The sequence below is a fragment of the Mauremys mutica genome, chromosome 4, assembly GCF_020497125.1.
Source record: "Mauremys mutica isolate MM-2020 ecotype Southern chromosome 4, ASM2049712v1, whole genome shotgun sequence".
Taxonomy (NCBI): Eukaryota; Metazoa; Chordata; order Testudines; family Geoemydidae; genus Mauremys; species Mauremys mutica.
The window spans coordinates 37564662-37587074 of record NC_059075.1 but is presented as its reverse complement, the minus strand read 5'-3'; the positions used below and the strand labels follow the sequence as shown (position 1 = coordinate 37587074).

The window sequence follows — 22413 nt, the reverse complement described above, 5'->3', positions numbered from 1 at the left end:
CTCTGGGCACATTAAAAATGTTTCCTTTTTATGTACATCAGCCTATGTCAGGGATACCCAAATGCAAGCTGCAATGCAAGGATATTAATCTGATGAACTCTAACTTTTCATTATGAGTTAAAAAGCAATTCCTACTCAGCTTCCCTGGAACATCTAAGAACAACCAGGCATGGTTATGGGTATTTTTATTTGAAAAGTACTTAGTTTATATGAAATAAGGTACTGCCCTACAGCTCCTGAGAGGTTGTCAATGCACAAAGTTGCCTCAGTGTCAAAGTTTGCTTCCACTCTCCTCAATTTAACTCAAACCTGCATACAATCAACTACCAGAACAAGAAGACCACTTATAGTCTTCCCCCTCTCCCCCATACGACAAAGCTATAATCAGGCCAAAAAAGTGACTACTTCTGGGGAGAGAAAAGCATTAGATCGTAATCTATACTTCAAAATACGAAGATATGAGTCATGTTCATGTTAGAACTTCAGGATTTGGATTGTTCTCTCCATTCACTAGTTGTTATAAAAAAAAAGGAGCAGGGCACTCTTACTAACTTGAGTGAATTTTCTTATGCTGTGCAATCAACAGAAACTATGGAAAACATTTTAAAATGCATCTGAAGTAAATGATATAGGTATTAGCCAACATTACAGTTGGGAAAATTAAGGCTGCAATGACCATTGCATTCTGAAACCCTCTATTCAGTTAGACAATAGAGACAAACGAAGATTATTTCTGGATCCCATTGATCTCCCAAATTTTTCCAGATTGATTTTGCTTCTTGCTGTTGGTTTATGAAGCCTGCAGAATTCAAGGAAAGTTACCTGGTTTCTGCATTTCTACATCTTCCAAGTTCTTATTTAATAGGTTTGACATTTCAAGAGAGTTAAGCTCCTCCAACATGCTTTCTTTCTCCTCTTCTGGGCTCCTAAAGCTCTCTTCATCTTCAGTGTGAGAGTCTGATTCCTCTGACTCATGGAAGATCTGACCTGCTACAACACGGGTTCCTGTGGAGCGGTCCCCCACCTGTTCTTCTGAAGGCAAGGAAGTCTAGAGAAGAAGAGAGTAGAATTTAGGAGACTAGTCCTCTCACTGACTACTACTATTCAATTTCCACCCCTTTTTAGTTTATGAAGCCTACCAGGAAACTGAATTTCATATCAGAGGGGTAGTGACAAAGAGTCCTGTGGCACCTTGTAGACTAACAGACGTATTGGAGCATAAGCTTTTGTGGGTGAATACCCACTTCGTCAGACACATGTGCCATGTGGGTATTCACCCACTTATGCTCCAATACATCTTTTAGTCTATAAGGTGACACAGGACTCTGTCGCTTTGAACATCTTTCCACAATGGAGATGTCCCAAAACTCTCTCACAAAATTGGTTGCTCTTCATTCATGCAGATTGTGTGTACATCACTTCAGCTTATGTGAAAAATGGAGCTTCATTTGCGCTGCTTTGGAATGACCTGTTTAAAGCTAAGGCACTCAACTACAGTCTTGGAAGTATAGCAGAAGGGGAGACTAGTTCCCTTTGTACTTAAGGGAAAAAACTATCCCAAGTCACAGGAAAATCAAATTTGGACACATGGACCCAAGTGTTTAGTGGAGAGCTGACTGTATAAGGCTTTCTAAAGAGGAATCCTTTGTCCCAATGTCAAACAGCTAAGTAGACTGAAATTTCTCTGTACAAGGGTAAATCTTTTCCTGTACTGTCTTGTCTTCCACCAACAGTTCTTGACTCCATGTTTGAGGTATTCCATCTGAATTGTAACAGACTTTTCTATTACACTTTATTGAAAACTTCCTAAGGGACTTCACTTGCCCTATCAGTTTTGTAATATTAGTGCTCCCAACAAAGTTGCAAGTCTATCACCTTCTGACCACAATTCTTTGTTTCCTCTCTCCTAAAATTTCCCATTTATAGTCTAATATTAGTGAAAAATTAGAAGGCAAGTTGTCTATTATTTAGAGCAAAGAACTAGAATTGAAGATTGATGGGTTTTAGCCCTAATACAGCCAAATAAGGAGGGAGAAAGAAGTGGAAAAAACCCTCACCCCACCTAGTCTCTTTGCCTCAGTCGCCTCACCTGTAAGACAGGTATATCACCTATCTGACAGATATACTGTAAAGCTAAATTTGTGTTTCTAAAAACTTTGATGAAAGGTGCTATAAAAGTGCATCATAAGGGAAAACGACCTTACCTTTGCACTAAACCAGCTCTCCCTATACTTAAGGCTGTGAGTGTCACGGAGGTCACAGAAATCACAGATTCCGTGACTTTTTGGGACATCCGTGGCTTCTGCAGCAGCCGGTGCAGTTGGCCTGGGAGTTGCCTGAGCAGCTTGGGCAGCCCATGAGCCAGCTGCACTGGCCATTGCTGGGGCAGTCTCAGTCAACCGCCTCCCTCCCTCCAGCCCCAGCAGGAGTTTGGATGCATATGGGAGGGGGCTGAGGCACAGGAGAGGGCAAGGGCTCTGGGCGGCGCTTACCTTGGGGGGCTTCCCGGAAGCGGCGACATGTCCCTCCCTCAGCTCCTAGCTCTGCACACTGCCTCACTGCCCCTGCAGCTCCCACTGGCCACAGTTCCCAGCCAATGGGAGCTGCAGAGCCAGCACTTGGGGTGGGGGCAGCGCGCTGAGCTAGGAGCTGAGGGACGGACATGTTGCTGCTTCCAGGGAACCCGAGGAGCTGGGTAAGGAGCCTGTCAGCGCCCACCCCAAGCAGTAGGGGTCCCAGGCCATGCCCCCCCCCAGATTAAGGCAGGGGTATATAGTATGTCATGGGTGGGTCACGGCCCATGAATTTTTGTTTACTGCCTGTGACCCATCCATGACTTATACTAAAAATACCCGTGACTAAAACGTAGCCTTACAGATGCTACATTTTTAATACTTACATAGGTCTTCATTAGTATTACTTAACAAATATTCTTTTTTTCAAAGAGGTGAGCTGAAGTTCAGAGATGTTAAGTGACATGACCAAGGTCATATAGCAAGTTAGTGGCAGTTTCTAAATAGACTCCATTGAGTTCTGATTTTCAGACCCTTGCTCTAGTTCAGTGGTTTTCAAAGTTTTGTACTGGTGACCCCTTTCACATAGCAAGCTTCTGAGTGCGCCCCCCCTTCCCTTATAAATTAAAAACACTTTTATATATTTAACAGCATTATAAGTGCTGGAGGCAAAGCAGGGTTTGGGGTGGAGGCTGACAGCTTGCCACCCATGTAATAACCTCATGACCCCCTGAGGGGTCCTGATCCCCAGTTTGAGAACCCCTGCTCTAGTAGCCCCACAAAGAGGGAGAAGAAAATGGAACACGTTATTGGGTGAGACTTACTGCTTACCTTTGAGTCTAATGACTCATCCTGACTTCCTTCTTCATCTGTAAAGAATTTTAAAATTTAGTTCAGAAGCTATTTTAACATGTTATTGCCTAAATAAAAAGCTATAAATTTAGCTAGAACAAAACAATATTGCTTAGCATTACTCTTTTGAGATATTCTAGAGTTCGCTAGTACATCTAAAAGGCATTTAAATTAGAATTGCTAAGAAGCATCAACTTTTAAAGTTGCCAGAGAGTTTAATTATCGAAAGGCATTGACCAGGAAAGCCATGTTAGCACCGTTTTAGTCAGATATATTTAAACGTGGTTCTCGGTAGAAAGGTGCCTATGTGGTTTATCAGGCCAGCATATTCAAAGCCTCAGAGTGGAGATTTAGTCATTCAAATAGAACAATGTCAAGTTATCAGGGCACTAGACCATTATGTTGTCATACAAGGATCCAAACTTTGTTCTTTGCTTGCAGGCTGGAATTATCAAAGCCTGTTCAGTCCTGGGGAAAGAGGCATGTTAGACTAAGTCAGCAGAAGGACAAGGAACTCTAGAACACAGGTCAGTTGCATAATCTTGTTTGTTTTTATGATCTCAGGTAAGAGGGAAATAGAATTGTTCCATAGACCTATTTTTAGCAGCTTCAAATGTGTTTTGTAGACTCCTGTATTTCTCATATTGATTTTTCCTAGGTCCTATATAGTTGACACACTCACTCTATTGTAAACAGCTTTTCTTATTTTTTTGTTTGCACTAGTCTCCTGGACCAAGAGTCTCGAGTTGTCACACATGATGTGGGACCTTCCCAAGTATGAGAGGAGCCCTGAGCATTGTATCATACCTAAACATAAAATACAACTTGCACAAGCAAAAATACAAGATAACCCCCCAAAATACAGCAGTGTGTTAAAACACTGAATATTTCACTTAAACCAAGAATCAGGACAAATAAGGTTAAAGTTACTAGTCTGTCCTTAACTCACCTTACTATGTCCAGATTATGCATTGCAGAGCCTTAAAACAGAAAATATATTGTACTTCAGAAGAGATGGAACAGGCTGAGTTCAGAGAGACAAACCTTACTCTCGTCAATTTAGGTACCCTTCATATAAAATAATAGCTGTTTGATACCTTGAACACAAAATTCTATTTGAAGTACTACGTATATTAGCCACTTAAGGGCTGCTATATATACAGTAAGTGGAATAAAACACATTTCTCCTATTAACTTACACACATTGCCTTTGGAGCAAAGATGTGCTGGTGGAAAACCAACAGAAGGCCATCACATTCTGCTGCAGCAAAGGGGCTGAATTCATGCAGATTTTCTATCCCTAACAGCTCTGAAACAAGTGATGGAAACTGCGATGAACATGATATTTTACTGACTTCACAGCTCTGATGATTCTACTGACGCCATCTGGGAAGCACTACAGTTTACTGCCAAGCAATAGCCAGTGTTAGAAGTCAGCTATTAGAAGATGATGTCCTTGCCCTCTTTTGCTTATCTTTCATGACAGGAAGTCAGGCTAAGTACCAGGATTCATTCCTGAACCACTCAGGCCTTGCCGTGGCAGATTCAATAATGGCAGTAGGAAATTATAAAGGCACCTTAAAAGTTTAAGAAAGGAGCAATGCCTGCTGTATTTTCCATTTTGAAGCAGACTATAATGCTTTTCAACTCAGAATCACACACTGCAATTACTTCTCCCACTACTGGAGTGCAGCACCTTCATGGTGACATGCAGTGGATGTTTAGAAGTGCATAGTAAAACTGCACATCAGCTTAGGTAAGAAAGTGAAGAATCCAATATCTGTTTTGAAAATGTAGGGGAAATTAGGAAGCAGAATGTAATTAGCAGTTGCAGTTTAGACAGGACACTTAGATTAACATCTCCACTTTCGAAAGCGGTATAGTTTAGGCCAAGTCTACACTAGCAAGCTTACAGCAGAGCAACTATACTGATGCAGGTGAGCCGCTGTAAGAATGCTTGTGAAGCCACTCTATGCCGACTGGAGCTCTCCTGTTGACATAATAAAACCACCTCCACAAACAGCAGTAGCTATGTCAGTGGGAGAAGCTCTCCCCACAACACAGCCCTGTGCACACTACCACTTATGCCAGCAAAATCTAAGCAACAATAGATTTTGCTGGCATAAATGGTAGACATGGCCCTAGTGTTCTAAATACAGACTAGTAGTCAGGAATCCTAGCCCATCTTGCATTTTATTCCTGACTTTGACAACCTCTATGGCCTTGGGCAAATCATTTATCCCCAGTGAGGAAGGTCAGGTTACAATACAATGGGATTAACTGCTTGCAAAGCATTCTGAAGACGTCAACAATACTGTTTAATGCTTTACAAGCACGAGGATATTTTTAATGGCAACAACTGGTTAGGACATCAGCTTTAGGTGTCATCTGCAGATTCATTGTAATCATTAAATATCAGCTAATACATTCCTAAAAGAAAGATTTTAAAATAGCACTGATAGCCCCTCATTGCTAATTGGCATTGTATATTTTAGCAATTATATATACACATACACATATATCTACACACACACACACATTTTCATAGATTCCAAGGCGAAAAGGTACCATTGTGGTCATATAGTCTGACCTCCTTTACAACACAGGCCAGAGAACTTCCCTAAAACAATTTCCAGAATTCTATTTTGACTGAAAAATTGTCAGTGATGGAGAATCCACCACAACTCCTGGCAAGTTGTTCCAAAGATTAATTACCCTCATTGTCAAAAATGTACACCTTATTTCCAGTCTGAATTTGTTTAGCTTCAACTTCCAACCACTGGATTATATTATACCTTCCTCTGCTAGATTGAAGAGCACATTACTAAATATGTGTTCCCCATGTAGGTACTTGAAGATTGTAATCAAGTCACTCCTTTTTTCTTAGTTAAGCTAAATAGATGGAGCTCCTTGGGTCTATCCCTATAAGGCATGTTTCCTAATCCTTTAAATTTTCTAGTGGCTGTTCTCTGAACCCTCTCCAATTTATCAACATCTTTCTTGAATAGTGGGCACCAGAATCGGACACAGTATTGGAACAGCAATTGCATCAGTGCCAAATACAGAAGTAAACTAACCTCTCCACTCCTACAAGAGTCCCCTGTTTATGCATCTGAGGATTGCATTAGCTCTTTTGGCCATAGCATCATATTGGGAGTTCATGTTCAGCTGATTACCTACCACACACGCAAATCATTTTTCTGAGTCACTACTTCCCAGGATAGAGTTTCCATCCTTTAAATATGGCCTACATTCTTTGTTCCGAGAAGTATACACTTAGTTATATTAAAACACATTGTTCGCTTGTGCCTAGTTTACCATGCAAACCAGATTGCTCTGAATCAATGTCCTGTCCTCTTCATTATTTACCATTCCCCCAATTTGTGTGTCATCTGCAAACTTGATCAGTGATGATTTTATGTTTTCTTCCAGGTCACTGCTAAAAATTTTAAATAGCAGAGGGCCAAGAACTGATCTTTGCGGGATCCCACGGGAAGTACACCCTCTTGATGACGATTTCTCAGTTACAACTACATTTTGGGACCTATCAGCCAGTTTTAATCCATTTAATATGTGCCATGTTAATTTTATACTGTTCTCATTTTTTAATTAAAATGTTATGTAGTATCAAGTCAAACACCTTACAGAAGTCAACATCATTATTTTTATTAACCAAACTCATAATCTCAAAAACTATCAAGTTAGTTTGACAGGACCTATTTTCCATAAATCTATGTTGATTAATTACATTACCCTCCTTTAGTTCTTTGATTAATCAAGAGACTTTATTAATTGTATGGCAAAGTCATACAAAAGCCAAGTCACATACAGAACAAAAACCCAATAGTCTAAAAGGGTGTATTCCCTCCATACACATTCTATTCAATGGGCAAACACTGGTTAATAATTCCCTCTTATTTCCAACAGTGACCTACCACTGCTCATTAACAACAATTACATGTGTATAGGGACACAAATGTAAAATTAAGGTGGGAAGGGTAAGGGGAATTAATAGTACAAACCAGGACTAAATTTGTTTTGTTTTTGTCCCAAAAGCAAAACAATTGAACTGTTTCATTGCAATTGCATCATGTAGCTTCTTTCAGAAGAACCAGCTCTAAATTAACAGGCTGCAGGTATAACACAGTTAAGAGGCTGTTACACAGATGTTTTCCAAACCAGACTGCTAAAACAAGGTAAAAGCAACTTTAATTTATTTAGCTGTACTGGGCCCTTAAATTATTTTCCAGTTAAATTAGGTGGACTAACTTGCAGCGATACTGGATAATGCTAGCAGCAAAGGGATCGTTTACAGACCTACAATTCTTGACACAGAAATGCTGAACAGTACATGGACATTACCATTATAATTAAAAGCACGCCTACTTTGAGAGATAATGAAAAACGATCTTTTGGAGGTGTTAATGAGGGGCTAGTGGTAGGTCACCATTAGAAATAAGAGGGAATTATTAACCAATGTTTGCCCATAGAATCACAGACATTATAATGTTTATGCACTTGCCAAACAGTGATTAGAGCTAATTGTTCATTTGCTTTTCTAAATGCAAATACAAGCTCAGAAAAAGTGGGTCACTTACCATTTGCTGGATCTGTTTGAAGGGTTGCCTAGTGCTAAAGATGCTAATTCTGAAAGGGCTGATTAGAAATTAATCCTACCATTTTTTAAGCAAATGGAAGGATAGTGCAGATTATTAAAAGGTAATGAGCCAACAATACAAGACAAACAAAACATTTTAGTTAGAAATTTAATGCAAAATTTCTTCATCAGCCCTGAACCTTCTTGTACCCCAAATGAAATTCTACCTACTTAAGTAAGAGGCATTTCATTTGGATTAATTACTTGTTTTGCCACTTCTCACACGCTCAAGAAAACCCAACCTATTAATGATGAAGAAAGAGGACTGATAGTACACACTATCCACATTAGAAGTACCTCTAGGAACAAGGGCCGGGTAAGGCATTTTTAGTATTTTGTGTGAGGAACCAGAAATTAGGAAAAAAGTTGTTCAGTGTAGGCCACCTGAGGGTAGACCACCACCAGAGGTCAGACAGGTTTAGCCCAGATTCCGGAAGGGAAAAAAAAAATGGACAACTCCGGTGTCAATGTGCAAAGCTATGGAAGAGTCAGCAAGAGCAGAGAAATTCTGCTAGGTTTAGTCTAGAAAAACATTAAAATTACAGATTAAGAGGGCTACTCATCCTTTGGAAATAGCCAGAGATCTAATAGTGCCATAAGGAATCTGCTAAAGCCTCATGAATGGCCCAACTTATCTCTGAGAATTAAGTTTTTCCATCCAGATTTTTGTAAAAGATCCAAATTCTGAACAATACCACACAACCCAACCAATACCCAAGATATTTCAGTAATAGACCATCAATGCAGGGCCTTGTGTGTTATTAACTAGGGAACATTTCCTTCATTTGGAGGAGAGGGGGGTAATTGATTGTTTACATTTTGGAATAGAATTTGGCCTTTACTTATTTAAGAAAAAAAGAGAGGATAAACAAACATGAAACATTAAAAAATGACTTTCCTCATATGGATAAATTTTTCTGACTATGCCAAATTTTGACACAAAATGCACTTCAGGTAAGAGACACCTGAACCAAGTTTCTACACAATGCATGCTTATTACAGCCAATCACAAGGCATGCAGTGATTCAGTAAATGCCACTTCTGGCTGTTGCCTCAGCAAAATTAGTTTCAGATTGTCCTACTCAGTTATTTGTCCCACCACTATTCCATTAGTGCACTGCAAAGACTGTAGTCAGTAAGTATTACTCCTCTTATGGCAACATTCAAGGTTCCTTCAAACTCCTTTCGAACTACTGGCTAAACTTTTCCAAAGCTACCTCTACAGCAGTCCCCTTCTATAAATTACAATCTGGGGTTTAGGAACTTTGAGGGAATTATTTATTTTTGTATGAACAGACTTCAGCATACTACTTCCCACTCAAGTCAGCCAGTACGCATAGCACAGCAGCAAGAATGGAATGGAATGGAAAATACCTTCTCTCCAGTGGGGGGAGGAGGGGAGAGAGGGAGGGAGGGAGAGAGAGAAAAATCCCCACAAACAAACCAGGAATCAAACTTGCATCCTCAGCATAACTAGTGCAGGGGACAGCCTCAAATCAGACCAGCAATAGCTATATGCAACAACAACAAAAATAAAGGATAAAATTTTAGGCGACAGTTATTTGGTTTTGAGATTTTAGTGAAAAGGAATGAAGCAGAAAAAACATCAGTCTGATAGCTCACAAATACCAGAATACCTTGAAGTACAACTGAAACATTTCCAATATGTAACAACAGCAAATGATGTGAAACCTAAATGTGGGTGTACACAAACACAAACAGAAAATAAATAAATAAATACTCTTCCCATAAGCCCATGGTTATATTGAACCTTCATAATTAAGAATCAGATTTCTTTTAACCCTGCTTAACCCATCTAAGTGTTCTCACTGGAGGACTGTCAACATATTACACAGAAAGAATGTGATTTAAAACGAATGGATAGCATTAGCAAGTACAATACTGTGACTGAGGTGGTGGGTAAAAAAAAAAAAAACCAACCAGAACTGTATATGAAAGTCTGCAGAAACATCTCTAGACTCAGCAATTTCAGCATTTGTATTTTACATAGACTTTTTGGAAGCCACTTATGAAGCCAAAATAATGAAATATCAGGCCTTCTCTTAGTACTTCCACAATCTGGGAACTGATTTGTTGCAGGAAGATCAGTAATACCTGGTCAGGATTTATTTCTGACTCTGAGACATGAAATAAACCAACACATCAACACAAGTATCATACTCCATAAACATACCTAGAATCCCCCAAATAAGTCAATAAAGGAGAGAATGATTTGGAACAGTCTTTTTCAGGACTCCACTAAATAACTGTTTAGATATCTCCATACCAGATCTCCATACCCAATACAGATTAAAAAAAAACAAGCTTTTCTCTACAGTGCTGGCTGACAATCATCCAATAGCAGGGGGGAGTCCAACACCACCAGAGATTGCGAACTCTACTAACAAGTGGTGTGTACAGAACCTCAACCAAAATGGTAGATGTAATCCTTACCACATCTTCCAGTTGCTTCCCCCAATTTACCAGCATCTCATCAATTTTATCTGGATTGAGCTTCATCAAAAGAGTCCTCATCTAAAGCACAATCTCTATCAAACAAATGTACATCTTATTCTATAAACAGATGGTGAGGCTCATTCATTTGAGGCCCAACATTTCTCTTGGCTTAACAGCAAGCAAGCATGAAAGTCTCCAATAAATTACTGGTTTGAGCAAATTTTAAGATTTTCATTAAATTAAGATTTCAAACTAGAATTGCGAGTCTTGGTTACAAGGCCAAAGACAGTACTTGATAAGGTTTCTATTTGGGTACATAGCTTATCAAAAACTCTTGAATCCAGACAATTAAATTGTAGATTCAATAATCTGAGTTTGAGGTTTCTCAGAAATCATTTTTCCACAACCCAGATGATTTAGGATTAGCCTCCAGAAGTTATGGGTGAGTATTTAGGAATTCAAATATCCGCTTGGAAGGCCTGCTCCAAGCGTAAAACAACTGAGTTAGTATTCAACACCAAGCCTCTAGGCTTGTACTGGACCTTGTCAAAGAATGTTTCAGGTACCAATATTTTTGCAGGATATCAGATAATCCAATAGTAACAATCACAAACCAGAACCAGTTCACAAACTAACTTTCTAAAGCAAATGTTAGTTAAGAAATGCCTTTCCAGGACCACAGTGGCTGTCAAAAATCATTATGGTACATTCAAAGCTATATCTGGATCTTGACATGATGATCGTTCCAATTTTTAGCCATAGCAACCCCCTTAGCAATATATAACAAACCAAATACATATTACCTATGCATTTTATTACAGATGTTTGTACCTAACTTAAGCATCTGAAAATTATAATTTGGTGACAGCATCAAACTCTGCAATACATAATACACAGGTGAATGTGTGTTCCAAGCCCCGCTCTGTGCTGATCCACAGAGGATATGAGTTGTTACAGCCCTCAGCTACAGAGCCTTGGCTCTTTAGCTGTTCTTGCCCTTAGCTCTGGATATCCCCAGAACAAGCCTCAGTATTTCAGCCAAGAGGGCGGCCAACAGACATACATAGTGCCACGTGTTTTAAATATACCCTATTGTTGAGGATATTCATTATACCTTCAATATACTCACAATTTAATTTTGTATAAAAAAAACCCTTGAATACTAGGTTCAAAGTTCAACTACCAGGATATCACACTTAGAGAACACAGCCCTGTCAAAAAAATTACATGCTGCATACGAGCCATGCTAATCACATGCAGTTAAATATCCTGCATGTACAACTGACTGATTCATATGTGGTCGGATGAGACCAGTTTTCATTTTTAATTTCTTTATAAGCACTCTGACAAGTGGTAGTTCGCAACTGTATTGGGTAAGTGGGTTATGTTATCTTTCTGGCTTCAGAGCGCTAGATGCTTCTGTACTACACTTTGGGAAACACGCAGGTGGCCAATTATGTTATCTACAAAAGGCGTGACAACAGTATTTGAGATCCAAGTTGTCCTTGAACAAGGCAACCTTAATTTTTTAACCCTCTAGTTCAGGGGTGGCCAACCTGAGCCTGAGAAGGAGCCAGAATTTACCAATGTAATTGCCGAAGAGCCACAGTAATACATAGAATCATAGATTATTAGGGTTGGAAGGGACCTCTCAGCAGCTTCCCATCAGCTCCCCCACCCCACTCCTTCCACCCACTGGCAGCCCACAACCCATCAGCACCTCCTCCTCCCTCTCCACACCTCCTGATCAGATCAGCTGTTTTGTGTTTCCAGGCATGCAGGAGGCTCTGGGAGGGAGGAGGGAGCGAGGGCACAGCCGGCTCAGGGGAGGGGGCAGGGCCTGTGGCAGAGCCAGAGGTTGAGCAGTGAGCACCCCCCGGCACATTGGAAAGTTGGCGGCTGTAGCTCCAGTCCCGGAGTCGGTGCCTATACAAGGAGCCACATATTAACTTCTGAAGAGCCGCATGTGGCTCCGGAGCCACAGGCTGCCCATCCCTGCTCTAGCTGGTAGCATATGCAAAAGACAAAAAGTCTCGGACTTGTTTACCAAAAACCTATCAGACTGACTCTGAGGTCATATTCTTGAGTGACACCTTGCAAGATCACAAATCTTCCAAAAAGCCCCTGTTTGCAGGGATCTTTTCCCAAAAAAGTTCAGGGTGAAGCTGTCTCTGCCTATGTCTACACTACGGCCATTACAGTGGAACAGCTCTACTGCTACAACTGTGCTGGTGTAAGGTCTCCCGTGTAGCTGTTCTATGCCGGCATAATTAAACCACCCCTAACAATTGCTGGTAGCTACGTCGGCAGGAGATCATCTCCTACCGACATAGCGCTGTCCACACCGAAGCTTTGGTCGATCGGGGTTTGTTTTTTTCCACCCCCCCCGTCCGACAAAAGTTTTACCAACAAAAGTGTTATTGTAGACATAGCCTCTGTAGCCAGCTAACATCCTTTCAAGCATCTGTATGTAAATACATGGGATGTTTGTGTGAAGTGGAGGCTGAGAGGATGTGAAAGAGAAATAAATTAAACAATGTAATTAACAAGAAATAAGTATTTGGAATGACATAACTAAACACTGTGGATGTATTATGCACACTTACAACACTAGAGATGTTCTATTAATGGAAGAAACTCCAGCACTGCTTACTGAGTAAGGACATGTTCTAAATTAGGGGAAAGGGTATTTTAATTAAAAAAATATATATAATATCTAACATTTTGGTTACAAGATGTTTAAAAACGTTGGCACCCAGTGTGAACAATGCTTACCACCTTCCAGGATCCCCCTTAACAGCACTTCACAGACATGCTTAATAAAATCACCTTTTTTCTACTCTACATAAGACCTCACAGATTTCAGTCCTTCCCTAAAACACTTTATCAAAACAGACAAGTCCCTCACCAGCAACAAACCACAGTCAGAAGGCTAGAAGGTATTGACATGTGTTTCCACCTAATGCTACACCACAAGTTAGGTCAGCCACCTTACTGTTACCCATCCCCCTCCCCTTCCCCCCTTCCCCATCACCATCAGAGCACCCCATCCATCCTGCTGTCACCTATATCCCAACACCCTCTCCCCACCTGATCCTACACCACCCCATCCACCCCGCTGTCACTCATCCCCCACCATCCCGACACGCCCTCCCCAACTGACCCCACACCGTCCGCCCCCCCCAAATCCCACCATCCCACCCTCACTTAACCCCACACCGCACCTATCGCTGGATCAGCCCCCCCGCCCCGCTGTCCCCCCACTATCCCGACACGCCCACTCGCTTCCTCTCACCACGCCCGTTCCCGTGTCGCTGAGCCACGAGTCCCTCGAAGCCCCACGCGCTACTGCCACCCCAGTGCCCCCCTCCCCCCAGCTCTCGCGCTGCCGTCCCCGAGGGGCGGCTACCCCACGCGCAGGGAGGCGGCGGAGAGACGAGCCCCTTGCCCCGCCCGGGAGAGGGACGTGGGGGTTACACCCTCGGGGCCCCAAATACTGACCAGCGGTGGCTAGGCCGCAGCTCCACAGCGCCGCGGCGCAGAGTAGCAACGCCAGCCGCTTCCGCAGATCCATCGCAGGGCTCCTGTGAGGCGACAACGCCGCCGAGGAGCCCCAAGTCCGGCTTCCCCACCCCGCCCACCTGCCTCGAGGGGGCCAATCACGCCGCACGAGCTCCAGGACAACAACCAATTACTGTGGGCCGTTCACAGCGCGGGCGGCCCATTGGACGATGGCTTCTCCGACATGGCCCACTCGGATTGGCTGAGCACATTATTTGCCGACGGATACCTTCGCCCGGCCAACCGAATCTCAAGAAGGGAAACGCAACCCCGACAGCGCCGGCCCAGGGGGATCAAATGTCCGGACTACAATACCCAGAATGCATGACGGGCCTATCCGCACCGTGCCCGTCATGCGCCGTACTGAGGCGGCCCGTGTTAGGAGTCAAGTTCTAGTTCACCCCTCAGCGTGGGCTGGAAGCGCTTTGTGCTCCTTCAGCTGGGGGTGGGGTGCAACTAGGAGCTGGTGGGTCCCAACCGCCCTGGATTATCAGCGACGTCCCTTGTCCCCTACTAAATCTTCAGCCTTTTATCCCGCGTTCAACAGCAGGGAGCCAGTACTCACCGGTGCATCACCTTTCCACTCTCCTCCCCTCTGTGCTGCGGAGGGAAAGCTGCCAATTTTGGTTGGACATATTTTCGGGAGGTTGTGTCACATGACATAAGCTTTAATTAAGGATTAATCTTTAATAGCTGGAGACTCCAGGACAATCCTGGAGGGTTGGCAACCTGAGCAGATGAGGCGGTGCTCAAGGGCCAGGGTTGGGAGGGGAGTGGAAAGATGCAGCCTGTGAGTACTGGCCCATTGCTGGACAGGGTCCCTGCTGACTCCAGCCCTTAAGCACAGCAATCCCATCTGCTTTCCCTGCACAGGTTCTGTCAGGCAGAGCGAGTGTACAGACTGTGTGTCCTGGAGCTGCGCCGAAGGGTGGAGTCAGGCAGGAGCTCTGTCCAGCAGTAGGAGTCATTATTTCTGGGAAAGCAGCAAAGAATCCTGTGGCACCTTATAGACTAACAGATGTTTTGCAGCATGAGCTTTCGTGGGTGAATACCCACTTCATTGGATGCAAGTAGTGGAAATTTCCAGGGGCAGGTATATATATGCAAGCAAGAAGCAAACTAGAGATAACGAGGTTTATTATTTATTATTATTTCTGGGGTATAGAGTCTCTGCCAATGACCCCAGCATGATGCACAGTGCTGCAGCAGGCAAAGACCAGCAACTGTAGTCTCCAACTTGGTTCCTGGCATCCCTGCTGAACCTCAACAAGAGTTGCAGGGGCTCGGGCCCAGCAACTGAGGCCCTGAGTTCTCGGCTACATCCACAGCTGGAGAGAGAGAGAAACCCTAGAAAGCATAGGGGTGGGGAAAGGCATAGGCGCTGACTCCATCTGTGCTCTGCACCTATCAGCAGCCAAGTTTCCCGCCCCCTCCCAGCTCACCTCCACCTCCACCTCCTCCCTTGAGCGCGCAGCATTCCCTCTTCTCCCCCTAGCTCCCAGCGCTTGCCGCCGTGAAACAGCTGTTTCGCAGTGGCAAGTGCTGGGAGGGAGGAGGGGGACCAGGGCAGAGATTTGGGGAAGGAGTCCAATAGGGGCAGGGAGGGGGCACAGTTGGGGCGGGGACCTTGGGGAAGAGGTTGTAATGGGGGCGGGGCAGGGGTGGGTGCAGGGCTGGGGGTGAGAGAGGGGTTGAGCACCCACCAGTGCCAGAAAAAGTTGGCGCCTATGGGGAAAGGGACTTGCCTCCAGAGGTTCAAGTCAAAATTGGGGTCATCTGAGGTCTGTTCCATATTTTTTAAATACAGTGTTGGCAACCCTACTGGGAAAGACCCTCAAAGGGCAACACCAGAGCTAATGCTAACCCGCACCCGCTCTGCCCCCAGTTCCTGAGGAGTGGAGATCAACCACCAAGCTCCCCTGTGGAGCTGATCAGGAAAAGCTTTGTAGAAAATTCTTCCCATTTTATTTAAATCTCCAGATTTGATTAGAATTACAAAATTTGAAAACTCCCACCCCGCCATAAAACTGAACAGAAAACACGGCACTGGTAGCGAATTGTGAACCTCTTGTCAAAATGTCACCTACTTTCTTCCAGAAATTTTGAAATTTAATAAGAAATTGAAAAGTGTTGACCACTTCTACTGCTAGCAAACCCAACGGGAATTAGTATTGCTCAGACTCATACTTTGTGCTATCATATCTATGCAGAGGGGACAAATGGCAGCCTCTTAGCTCCTGAAAAGTAGGGAATGGCTATTTTAATTCAGCTGGGAAACAGAATGTGCTGATGCAAGAAAGCTTATTCTTGGAAGATTTGGACAAGAGCCGATGAGTAGGAAGGGACTAAGTTGCAAAGGGCTTTATGGTAAAGACTAGAAAATTGAATTTGATATGGTGAAGAAGAGGGAGCTAGTCCAGAGACTCAAAGAGTGTGGAGGGTGACATAGTGAGGAGGGGTGTCATTTCAGATTTTGTGAGGTGGGGGAATTTTAACATGTCATTTCAAGGGCATACCCATATTTTAAGGAAGCTAGTGAAGAGACCTATTCCAAGGCTGTAACAACCTAGTAGGATTAAGAGCCCTCCAGGGGTACATAGACTAATTCAAAAAAGAAAACTGTGACACTGAGCCACAAAGGGTTACGCAACTAGCAGGCTAAATGACCCAAATTCTACCTTTAGAGACATATTAGAAAAGTATGCAAATGGTAATTAGGGACATTCCTTATAAATAGCTAGCAAAGCCATGTTAGATGGACTAGAGCTTTGAAATGCAAACCTGTATTGTTAGAGAAGTAGAGGTAAATACTAAAAGGCATTTGTATGTGTTTACTTATATCTTATTGTTAGAGGTTAATGATGTAACCAGACATTTCCTGTCTGTTACTATATTCTATTGATTCAGAGATCAGAAGGGAATATTACATTTAGATGGAACTTGGGTGTGATAATATCATTGGCTATATTTCTCTTTGAAGTTTGTAGTAAACTGTCTATGAACTGCTTAATGAATAATTACTTTATGCTGATGAATGCAACTAATTACCTGTGTATACATAGGAAATAGGAGGTTTTATTTCAAAGCCACAGTGCTTCACCTAAGGAGTACCTGCATCCAGAGATTAGCAATATCCTGCCAGAGATCTGTAAAAGAACTCTAGGGACCTGATCCTGTTATCTCAGATCTGCTTAAGCTTGAGTCACAAGACTGAGGTCTCCAGCTCCAGTCTGGATTATCCTGCTAATTCTCATGGAAGAATTTGAACAAACTGTATGTGGACTGCCTATTTGGACTATAACCTGATGAACTGATTCTGGAAAGAACTTTTTGCAATTCAGCCACTCACCATCTTTATTATAAACCTGACCTAAGAATTTTATTCAGATCTTTATGTATAATGACCTATTAACCACAATACTCTCTCTCTCTTTTCTTTTTTCATAAATCTTAGTTTAGTTAATAAGAATTGGTTGTAAGTGTGTATTTGGGTGAGATCTGAAATATTCATTGACTTGGCAGGTAATGTGTCTGATCCCTTGGGACTGGTAGAACATTATCTTTGAGGAACAAGATTTTCAGTAATACTTATCATATTTGACTTGGCTGTCTGGGTGGCAACCCAAGGATGGATTGTTTTAAGGAAGCTGTGTTTTTGGCTTGTGGGTAACCAGTAAGGTATTGTAGAAACTGTTTTGTTGCTGGCTTGGTGAATCTAATTATTAGAATAATAATTATTAGAATATTAGTTTGGGGGGATTGTCTGCCCCGTTCTTTGCAGTGTGCCCTGATTCATAGAATCATAGAAGATCAGAGTTGGAAGAGACCTCAGGAGGTCATCTAGTCCAACTCCCTGCTCAAAGCAGGACCAATCCCCAACTAAATCATCCCAGTCAGGGCTTTGTCAAGTCAGGCCTTAAAAACCTTTAAGGAAGGAGATTCCACCACCTCTCTAGGTAACCCATTCCAGTGCTTCACCACTCTTCTAGTGAAAAAGCTTTTCCTAATATCCAACCTAAACCTCCCCCACTGCAACTTGAGACCATTACTCCTTGTTCTGTCATCTGGTACCACTGAGAACAGTCTAGATCCATCCTCTTTGGAACCCCCTTTCAGGTAGTTGAAAGAAGCTATCAAATCCCCCCTTATTCTTCTCTCATGGAGACTAAACAATCACAGTTCCCTCAGCCTCTTCTCATAAGTCATGTGCTCCAGCCCCCTAATCATTTTTGTTGCCCTCCACTGGACTCTTTCCAATTTTTCCACATCCTTCCTGTAGTGTGGGGCCCAAAACTGGATGCAATACTCCAGATGAGGCCTCACCAATGCCAAATAGAGGGAATGATCACGTCCCTCAATCTGTTGGCAATGCCCCTACTTACACAGCCCAAAATGCCATTAGCCTTCTTGGCAACAAGGGCACACTGTTGACTCATATCCGGCTTCTCGTCCACTGTAACCCCTAGGTCCTTTTCTGCAGAACTGCTGCCCAGCCACTCGGTCCCTAGTCTGTAACAGTGCATGGGATTCTTCCGTCCTAAGTGCAGGACTCTGCACTTGTTCTTGCTGAACCTCATCAGATTTCTTTTGGCCCAATCCTCCAATTTGTCTAGGTCACTCTGTATCCTATCCCTACCCTCCAGCGTATCTATCACTCCTCCCAGTTTAGTGTCATCTGCAAACTTGATGAGGGTGCAATCCACGCCATCCTTCAGATCATTAATGAAGATATTGAACAAAACCGGCCCTTGATACCGTCTGCCAACTAGACATTGAGCCATTGATCACTACCCATTGAGCCCGATGATCTAGCCAGCTTTCTATCTGTTGTACCAATATAATAAAAAAAACCAGCAGGATCTTATTAAGAGGGATAAGGCAAAGATGCCCCATTTATTGTAAATACCATAACAAAACAAAAGACAATGTTTTCCTACTTGTTTCCATTACTACTTATTCCTTATACACACACACACACATATTCATCCACACAATCATTCATTCAGGTTCTGTATAGATGTTATAGTTACCAGCCTAGATGTTGCTCATGCCAAGTTACTGGCCAGGTATCTTGGTCATGAGGATGGAGCCGAGTCTGTGTCAGATGCATCTGATGCTCCTGGAGGTTGGTATCAGAACCATAGACTCAAAGTCCTCAGTCTTTAGAGTCCAGTTTTATAGGGATTTTTCCCTATGTTAGTTCATAGGAGTTGCCTCATTCTGCTGTTGCTAAATCAATCAGCAGATGGCTGGCTCCATTCTGTCAGATGCTTGTTTTTCCTTCCTTTGAGGTGTGGTGGGTCATCTGGTTGATCCCACTTGACACCTTCTTCAGCCAACACTGAATTCTTCAGACTGGTAACTCCCTAACCATTCAGTCACATACATTCTCTATCTTAATCACATCTATTTCACTGTTTTGGCTTACTTAGAGTTAATTAATGTTTAACAAGTTTTATACAAAGTATTTCTTTGAGCAGGCTTCACACAGACACAGCTGGTGGCTTGCAGGTTAGAATCACAAATTTACTTTTAACATAAACCTTTAGTTATGAGGCATCAATTAACAATAAGTCATTTTTCATATAAACCATGTCTAATATAAACCTTCTTTAATATCCCTACATAATCCCCCTTTTGACACTACGATATACATATACTCGTTAGTGTCACTTTCTATGTAACCTGTTTAAAAGAAGGTACTGTGAGGCAACATGGGTTTGTGATTTCAATGTATTGTACATTGTTTTTATCCAAAAGCACATGCTAAACATTTCAATAATACAAATACAATTTAATACTAAGACAACTATTAAGGGATGTAGCATTACTGATAGGATGCCAGTAGTGGTTGGGGACCATCCAAAGAATATATTATACCAGTAATAAGTTGTTATTTGTTTAGTAAAAACAGTACTGACATTGCATTTACATTTATCTACTGGGGGCTGCTAACACTCTGCCCCTTGATCTATGATCATTACAGTAGTTGTTGTCATGGTAGGGCACAGGTGATCTGTTGTAAACAAACCAAACAATTATAACCAGGTGAATATAACTAAAACCATTACAATTGACTAAAGACCAGATATAACCTAAACACAAATCCAAACAATTATAGTTATAATAATTGGGAATACAATAAAACCATAACCATTACAATAATTGGGTACATTTGATGCTGCAATAGCCATCAAACAATAAAAGTTACTGAGGTTAGGACCTTTTTAAGCACACACAACAAATAAGATTTTGTTGGAGGACCGCAGTTATGCAAGGTTAAGCTGATTTGGACTTAAACTAACATTTATTTGCTAAAATGTTGCAGAATTCCCTATTTTTAACAGTTGTACTTAAGAGGTTTTTGGGGACCTGAAAGATGGGGCCCTGCAATTATGGGCCAAGGTCTTACAGGTTATGGGGACCCAAGAACTACCCTTTAGGACTTGGGGAAGTAGAACCAGAGTGTATAGAGAAAAGTGTGGAAAACCTAACAAAAAATAAACCTGATGCACTGGGGACCAAAGTCTTTTGGACACAAGTGGTGACTGATAAGTTGGATGGACATGGGGGAAGTAGAGAGGAAAAGACATTTGCTCTGTCTAGTGTAGTATTTTTTTTTTTTGGACCCAATGCTAGCACAGGACACCACTAGAGACAGACACAGAACATGCAACAGAGAACATTGAACACAGACTTTGTCGCGACACTATAACCATGGTATTTTATAACTCTTCAGCTGGTACCAGCTCTCCTGATGTTTTGGTTTTAGAGCCTGAAAGATAAAAGCTTAAAAATAAATTAGCACAGTGCTTCCACATGGCAGACCCTGCTTAGTCTCTGCCACAGTGTGTTTGGTACTTGGGGCTGCACAAATGCTAATTAAGTGGTGCAAAAAAAATAAATAAATTTTTTTTACTTTAAAATTTCCAGCCACTTTGCCATGGCCTGGAGGTCTGAGGCAGATGCAGGAATTCCCAGCCACTTTGCCATGGCATTTTGGCCCTGGGAGGAGGAATCTACCCAAATATCCCCCTTCCCACTGTCCAGAGGGGTCCCAAAAACCTGCCCCTTCTGGGGTCTCAAATGTTTTTTCTTCTGATGTTACTGCTGTTGTAGGATGTGAGAGTGCTGTTTTAACTCTCTGTACCCAACCTTAAGGGCATCTAACTGGGTTTGGGTAGTACATACATTTTTATTTTTCTGCTTTTGCAGCAGAGGCTTGTAAATCTTAATGCAGTTTTTTTTTTTTTTACATTTTCCCAACAGTTGTGAACAACAACCAACCACAACAACAAAAAAAAAAAAAACTGATAAATATTAAGCACTATAGCCCCTAATTCCTAAAAGAGCAGCTTACAATGGTTGTTTCACATATTTTCTTCCCATGTTTTTTGGGGGTCCCAAGCCTCTTTTTCCCAATGAGCCATTACTTTCCAATTTTCTACCCCTTTTTCCAATTGGGATAGCTTTTCTTTTAGAGGTATTTTCTCCTCTTTACAGGCTGCTAGGTGGAGGTAGCTGTCATTACAAGCCTTCCACAGCAGCCAGATCCCTGTAGCATCTCTTTTTACTGCATTTAGGGGTTTGTATATGAGGATATATTGGGCCAATCTATCCTCTAGGTTCAAAATGGTGCAGATATCTGCAAGGGCTTGTTCAGTCCAAGGACTGTGCCCATATCTTTGGAGAATTTTCTGAAAAGGCGTTCTCTCTTTAATAAAAGGTGAGGTAGAAGCTACTTTTGACTTCATTTCTTCCTCTGGGACTGTTTTCCCTTGCCTTTTCTTAAACATTTTAAATTTTGTTCAGCGAGCAGCACTGTCTGGTCCCTGGGACCCTCTTGTTGCTCCTGATATATATATATATATATATATATATTTCTTTTTCTGCTACCTTCACGGAGGCCAACAGATTTAGTTAACAATTTTCCTACTACCCACCCGGGGGCCAGCAGTTTTTGTTAACAATTTTACTTTTCCTACTACCCACCCGGGGGCCAGCAGGTTTTGTTAACAATTTTACTTTTCCTACTACCCACCCGGGGGCCAGCAGGTTTTGTTAACAATCTTTTCCTACTACCCACCCGGGGGCCAGCAGGTTTTGTCAATAATTTTATGAGCTCTTTATTTTCCTGCTACCCACACGGGGGCCAGCAGTTTTGGTTAACCAAGAATAGAACCGTGCTCTGTAGAGCCGGTTGTGTGCACACAGATTGGTTTACAATAAGTGAGGCAAAAATACCAATAATCCCCCTTTCGCTATTCTCCACCAAAATGTTGTACCAATATAATAAAAAAAACCAGCAGGATCTTATTAAGAGGGATAAGGCAAAGATGCCCCATTTATTGTAAATACCATAACAAAACAAAA

General features: G+C 42.2%; 1 protein-coding gene across 1 annotated transcript in view; it reads right to left on the bottom strand.

Annotated features, from left to right (window-relative positions):
• The window catches only part of SEL1L (SEL1L adaptor subunit of ERAD E3 ubiquitin ligase), a 59666-nt gene extending 45536 nt beyond the window's left edge, over positions 1 to 14130 (bottom strand). Inside the window, exons 1-3 of the mRNA XM_045015065.1 lie at positions 13981 to 14130; positions 3345 to 3382; positions 823 to 1048 (exon numbers count right to left, since the gene is read on the bottom strand). Coding sequence (XP_044871000.1) covers positions 823 to 1048; positions 3345 to 3382; positions 13981 to 14053 — 337 coding nt within the window. The 5' untranslated portion in view covers positions 14054 to 14130. The remainder of the gene's footprint in view (positions 1 to 822; positions 1049 to 3344; positions 3383 to 13980) is intronic.
• Positions 14131 to 22413: the final 8283 nt, after the last annotated feature.